This window comes from Theobroma cacao, chromosome 7 (genome assembly GCF_053813885.1).
Source record: "Theobroma cacao isolate CCN51 chromosome 7, ASM5381388v1, whole genome shotgun sequence".
In the NCBI taxonomy this organism is placed as follows: Eukaryota; Viridiplantae; Streptophyta; class Magnoliopsida; order Malvales; family Malvaceae; genus Theobroma; species Theobroma cacao.
In genome coordinates this window covers 18353225-18359880 of record NC_142645.1, presented here as the reverse complement: position 1 = coordinate 18359880, position 6656 = coordinate 18353225, and the positions used below count along the sequence as shown (strand labels likewise).

The 6656-nt window shown below is 31.2% G+C and overlaps 1 protein-coding gene across 1 annotated transcript; it reads right to left on the bottom strand.

The window, feature by feature from the left end:
* Positions 1-502: 502 nt before the first annotated feature.
* On the bottom strand, positions 503-3182 carry LOC148761777 (putative terpene synthase 9). Its single transcript, XM_088808707.1, has 6 exons — positions 3090-3182; positions 2749-2998; positions 1526-1898; positions 1190-1219; positions 1073-1088; positions 503-994 (listed from the first exon to the last, which is right to left on the bottom strand). The coding sequence occupies exons 1-6, from the start codon at positions 3180-3182 to the stop codon at positions 677-679; spliced, it is 1080 nt and encodes a 359-aa protein (XP_088664833.1). The 3' UTR covers positions 503-676.
* Between the last annotated feature and the right edge of the window lie 3474 nt (positions 3183-6656).

Genomic DNA, 6656 nt, shown 5'->3' with positions numbered 1-6656 from the left:
CTAAAAATAGATATTGACAATATTGTAAAAGGTATTCTTAGGAAGAGTTGTTGACGAAGCTATATAATTACCATAGCAGATTTATTTTTGCTCATCTGAAGTTTTTGAGATCACATGGGAAGGCTATTTAGGCCACGCTTATGTGTTTTCTTTCGTTGTTCTCTTCATTAATTCAAAGTCATTAGCTTCGAAAAAAAAAAAAGAGGTAACATTATATAAAGTAAATTCAAACAGGTGGTCAATCAAACACAGACAAACAAGATTGGTAATAATTCTATTTTATATCAAACAGTCGGGTTTCCGAACCCCCACATTATGACACACACAACCAGATTATAGATGTAAGTAGATATATAATGGGAAAATGTTTATGGTTAGTAGTGCTTTTCCTAATTACATCAGAATTGCTAAGAGCAAGACCAACTATCCATTTGGAAATGGAGATTGCATTTAATATTTTGATTCAATATGTACTACATAGGGCCCTGCTAGCTTTAACAAATTTTCCTTCAAGCATAAATATAATTTATTAGAACTAAGTGCAATAAATAATACAACATGGCAATAGTAGCAAGCAAGACTCAATTAGAAAAAGATAAGCAACCTCTTATTCATAAGACCTCATAAAGCATAAAATCAACTTATGAAGCCACTCTTGGGCTGAAATTTCAAAAGCTTATTTCAGTAAAGCTTGATCACGTTGCTCCATCGGAATGGGCTCAAGGATTGACTTGACACAATCTTGATTTTCTTTGCTTTGAATGCCAAACCAATCGCCATATTGGTAGATCCGATGCGTACATCGTGTCATTTCGACAGCAACTTTCACAATGTCGGGTGCTCGAAGAGAATCTTTAACTATTACTTTGTTCAATTTTTTCCACAAATTTCTTATCAAGGCTTTGACATGATCACGTGCTTCTTCTTCCGAAACACCTTCTTGGGTCATGTAAAAATGGATGAAATTCATTGATTCTCCCCTTTTCATTTCAATCTTCAAAAGATAAGTAATATCTGACTTAACAAATTATTGAAATATATAATAAAATAGGTAGCCACTAGTTTGGTAGACAAGCGAGAGAGATTTGCTGAAATGTTAAATTGGTACAGCAATAAAGCAATAGCAATGCATGTAAGAACTAACCTCGGCAGTGTTTAAATCATCAATGAGTCGAATAATGTAGGTAGCCTTTCCTTATAGTTCAAGTCCTCCCACCACCTGCCCAATCAATTGAAAAACACTAACAATTTCAATGATTTAAGTTGATGAGAAAATTAAATTTCCTAACTATCAGATTTTTATTTTTACCCATAAAAAAAACTATAACATTTTAAAATCTTATTTATTTTCAATCTAATTCAACTAATGATATCTAGTAATAGTAATTTAAAAATATGATTTCTTACCAATGTAATTTAACTAATTAATGATATCAAGTAATGGTAATTTAAAATCCTGATAACAATCTTAGCTTAACAGTTCTTATTTTTTTCCTTTTAAGATTTATTTTGTAATAGATCTTACTCCACTAGTTCCTGCAGCTCCTTCAGATAAACAGATTGCATGATATTGAAGTTCAACTTGGCAAGCTCGAGCAAAACCGAATTCATCTTAGCATCATATTGGTAGATAGCAATGAAATCTCGTGCATCTGCCCAGGGCATCCTCCAGTGCAGTGGATATTCCAGTGATTGTTGTATTTGCTCAGCTTTATTTCCATCCATCTTCTTTCTTAACACTAACAGATGTTTTGTACTAAAATTCAGGGCCTCGTCTAAAACATCTTCTTCTGGCATCCCAAGGTGCGAAGCTTCGTATAAACTCAATAGCCCAATAACATCTTCTCGTAAGCTGTCCATGAATTTTCCATCTCTCTCCATGAACTTATTAAACACATCTGCACATTTTCACCCCGTATCTTGAGTATGTATGGTACCTAAATAAACAAGGAGGGGAATCCCGTGTAGGGATGTATGCCCTTCCTACAAATGCAAAACTATGTAACAGCATCTGGGCCCGTCATTTTTTACATTGACAAACTATTCCTTTCAAGAGAGGTAGGTATAGGTTGGTAAAAGATATTGTATTCATGGATATATATTTATTGCCATAAATTTCAATGAAGCAAAATAAATCAGATTTGTCAAAAATGATATATAAATAAATAAGGAGTAAAATTAAAAATAAAAAAAATGTTTACACGATCATTTGAGCCTTGTTAGTCAATCTGACATGTTAAATTGGATGATCGATTATTTTAAAAGGTTAAATTAATAGAAAAGAACTTGATTATTGTATTTAAATTCTAACACGCTTCTTCACATATAATTCATATGAATATTTAATGGGCTTGCAGGTGGACTCAAGTGTTGAAATAACCTGCGACCAAAAAGAATGACAGAAGTATTGCAAAGTTTAATTTGTAACCAAACACTTGAAACAATATTAAAGGGAGAAAAACCATCTTTTACGATTCGAAATTAAAGCTCTAATATCATGTTAAGTTGGCTGTCCAATTATTTCAAAACTTTAGTTGATAGGAAAGGGACAAGTATTATATTTAAGTTTTAATATGGGGTTTGAGAAGGTTATTGACGACGAAATGACAAACTTTTCAAATTTGAAAACTTGCACAAATAAAAATCAAAAGAATGACCATAAATTAGATATAATGTCCTTTAATGAAATGCTATTCAAAAAATTAAAACTATATATTAAAAATAACGATAACATTTTGCGCATATAACCTGTACTAATGAAGAAACCATTTTGACGTATTAGTCTAAATTGCAAGGCAACAGTGTAAAGATCAGTGGCAATGTTAGCATCAACAAGTTTAGCAAGAATATCTTTGATATCCTTTTCAAAGTGGTAAGCCACTCCTAAGCGTTGCAGTGTGTTGATCAGATCCAGCTGGTCACGTGGTTCCTTCATGGTAGCAAGTAAATCCCTAGCACCTTGCTTAAGTTCCTCAAGACGACTTCCATGGCTCTCGAACTACAAGGTTAGCCAAAATAAAGTGGTGCAAGTTAAACACAGAGTAATTCTAAGGTGATGAAGGTTGGTCATCTAATGGAAGTAAACTTACCGAGTAGGGTGTGGTGAAGGACTTGACGAGTTCAACATCCCAAACAGTAGGAAGGTGACCTGCAGATCGCCGTTCAATACCTTTTGCTTTCATGATAATACTAAAATGATTAATATTGCATTGTGACTCGACCGGTTACAGGTATTTATAGAGATGCAATGAAGAATTTATCCATAACATAACAGAGTAAGGATAATAATCAACAGCAGAAATAGTTGATCTTGTTTAGCAATTGGAAAGTAGGAAATGATAAAAAAATGTCTTTCGGTTTTGTTATTCAAATAATTAATTTTTAAATTATTTACTCACGTGTAAATATAAGAACCCACGTGTAAATCATTTTAATGGATAGGCATCATACATCATTGGAGATTTGTATTACGGATTGAAAGATAGATACAGCTAGCCCATCTGATCCGAGCTCGAAAGATCCGTTGGATATTACAATAAATTTGAATTAAGACAGCACATTTTTAAAAATGTGCTGTTAAAAATATTTTAATAATATCTTTTTATGATTTTTAGAACATTTTTATAGATTTCACTTTATCATATAATTTTTTTTTTTTATAATTGAGGGAAGGGGATTCGAACCCTGTTCTTTAGACAGGGATTTATACACCAACCAATAAGCCAAATGCTAAATTTTTAAATGCATTATGAATAAATTGTAATCATAGAAATTACATACACTAGCAATGGCTAAACTTTTTTATATAGATTTATATTTAATGCACTGATTTTCATCTCACCAAATGTTGCCACTTCATTAATGAGATAAAACTAAAAATTTTTAAAGACTTAAACTCAAATATTAAAAAGTTGTTAATAATTAATAAAATAAAAAATAAAAAAAATCTCTTTTCTTCTCTCTCCAACTCCCCCACAATGTTATTTCCTTGTCTGGCTTTTTTTATCTCTCTCTAACTCCATCTTCTTCACCCCTTCTTCTTCTGTTAAAATTACAAATTAAAATATTTCACTTTTTCCCAAACCTCTTTCACTTTTTTTTTTCTAGTTCTTCTATAGGCATCCAAATTAAAATCTTATTAAATTCTTAAGAAAGTGTGTTGCTGAAACCCTAAGAGAGAGAAAGAGTAAAACTTTTGATGTGGATATTTTCTTTTTGTTGAGAAAAAGAGAAACAAAAAATGACTGCTACCAAATGGGGTAGGCAACTGGCTGATTGGACCACCAATTGTGATAAAGAATCCTTCCTTAAATTGTGACTGTGGGATAGTATTAGTGTTGAAAAAATTTTGGAAAAAATTTGTCATAACTTCTGTTAGAATTTTAATTTGATATTAAATTGATGTTAGTTAATTACTTTTACTATTTTTATTAGCTATCACATCATAATCATTTTAGCAAAGTAAGGTAGGATCCTTCTATTAATTTAAAAGATAACTAAATTTGTTTACTTTTTATTTTTTAAGTTATGAATAAAGAAATTATAAATACTGTAGACACTAAATCATAAACAAAAAAATGAATTAAAAAATATATAATAAAAACTAAAAAAAAAAAATGAAAAAAGAAAGGAGAGAGGTACAACTGGCAGGGTAGTGGAACTTGTCCCCTGGTGCCCCGGGACAAAGCAGTGGAGCGTGCCCCCTCCAGAGCCCAGGAACCGGGTATAAAGGGGAGGAGGCACTGTAGCATCCGGGGGGGATCCGAGCAACAAAATTGAAGCCAAAAAACAGACAACAAAAAAAACCTTAGAGCCTAGCAGCAGATGAAAAACCAAAAAAAGATATCAAACAATACCAAAAACAATACCCAAAAAAAAAGGTGTGTGCAATGAGAGTTAAAGCTTGGGTATTTGCCGCCGGTTAAGAGGGGTAAAGCTTGGATATTTGCCACCGGTGAGAGTGGGTAAAGCTTGGGTTATTTGCCGTTGGTTAGGAGGGATAAAGCTTGGACTATTTGCTGCGGCAGTAGATAGGGAGAGAAGGGTTTGTCGACGTAGGGAAGAGAGGAGAGAAACAGGCCGAACGACGGTAGAGAGGGAGTTGGGGTCACTGCCGGTGGGGATGAATTGAGAAGAGAAGGGAAAGGTGACATTTTTAGAGAAAAAGGAGAAAGTACCGCCGGCAAGAGAGAAAAAAGAAAGGTGAAAAGTTAGGCGAGAAGAATAAAAAAGAAGTCCATCTCCACTAAGCCGAACGGCGTCGTTTGGTGCTCCAAAGGGTGCTGTGCAGAGCCAAATGGTGCGTTTAGTGCCAGTTGTGGTCAGCCTAATTGTCTTGAGCTAATTTAGCGTGATCAGGTAAGGAAAATTTCATTGCTTTGCCTAATTGATTCATAATGATTTAATTGCTTAGGTTATTATGGTTTGATTTGTTTGGATTTAATCTATAATATTTAATTTAAGCCTGATAAGATTAATCTGAAAATATTTTTAATACAATGTCCTAGAAATTTCTGGAGAATGTTTTTTAGGATTAGGATTGGATTACTTTAGCATAAGGTTCTAAAATTTTTAGATATTATTTTTAGGTCAAAGAAGATAATACATATAGAGGGATATAAATCCATATATAAAAATGATACAATATAAAAATAAAATATATACATATAGTTAATAAAAAAAATTTAAATGTAGGAGAATGTTTAATAAGGGTGAGGGAAGTAAATATGCAAAACAAAAAATAGATTGCTAAATGAAATATATATAAATGAATGAAATAAATAGTAAGCTAAAGAGTTACATATAGATTAAGTAAGTGAAATTGGAAATTATTAGATTATTAGTGAGGTATTCTTAAATAAAATATAGAAAAGAGCATGGGAAATATTTATGTACATTAAAATATATATTTAGTGAATAAAGATAAAAAGTAAATAAAAATAAATAAATATATTATGTCAAGTATCAAAATAATTATAATAAAATAGATATGGGAATCAATCTTGAAAAAATTAACTCTTAAAAAAAATAATAATAAATAATAAAATAAATACAAAATACCATAATATTAACTACAAGTGTAATATACCGATGATGGGATGATCGGTAGGGACGCAAGGAGTCGCAATCTCGGGCCCATATTCCCTAGGTTTGGAATCCGAATCAAGGCTCCACCAGTACGATGGGAGGGCCTCGATTTCAAGATTCTGAAACTCTTAATAAATAAAGAATTTGATTATACAAAAAAATTACTTAATAAAAATAATAAATAATAAAATAATGATAAAATAATAACAATTCAGACATATAATAAATAATTTGTGAAAATACAATATACATGACATTAAATAAATAAAAAATAAAAAAATTAAATAAATCATAGTATAAAAAAATAATAAATTTAAAATTAAGCATTGAGTATTGAGTGGCATAAATTATAAAAAAAATATATATAAAGTATAAAAAAACAATAATAAGAAATAAGAATAGAAAATATGATAATAAAATATATAATAAAATAAAAATAATTAATTGCATTAGCATAGCATATATGTATTGCATCATACATATCATTATATATAAATATTTCTGTATTCGAGTTTAAGCCCCGATGATGGGATCTTCAGGGGATCCTGCGAGGGCGGGTATTTCTCGAA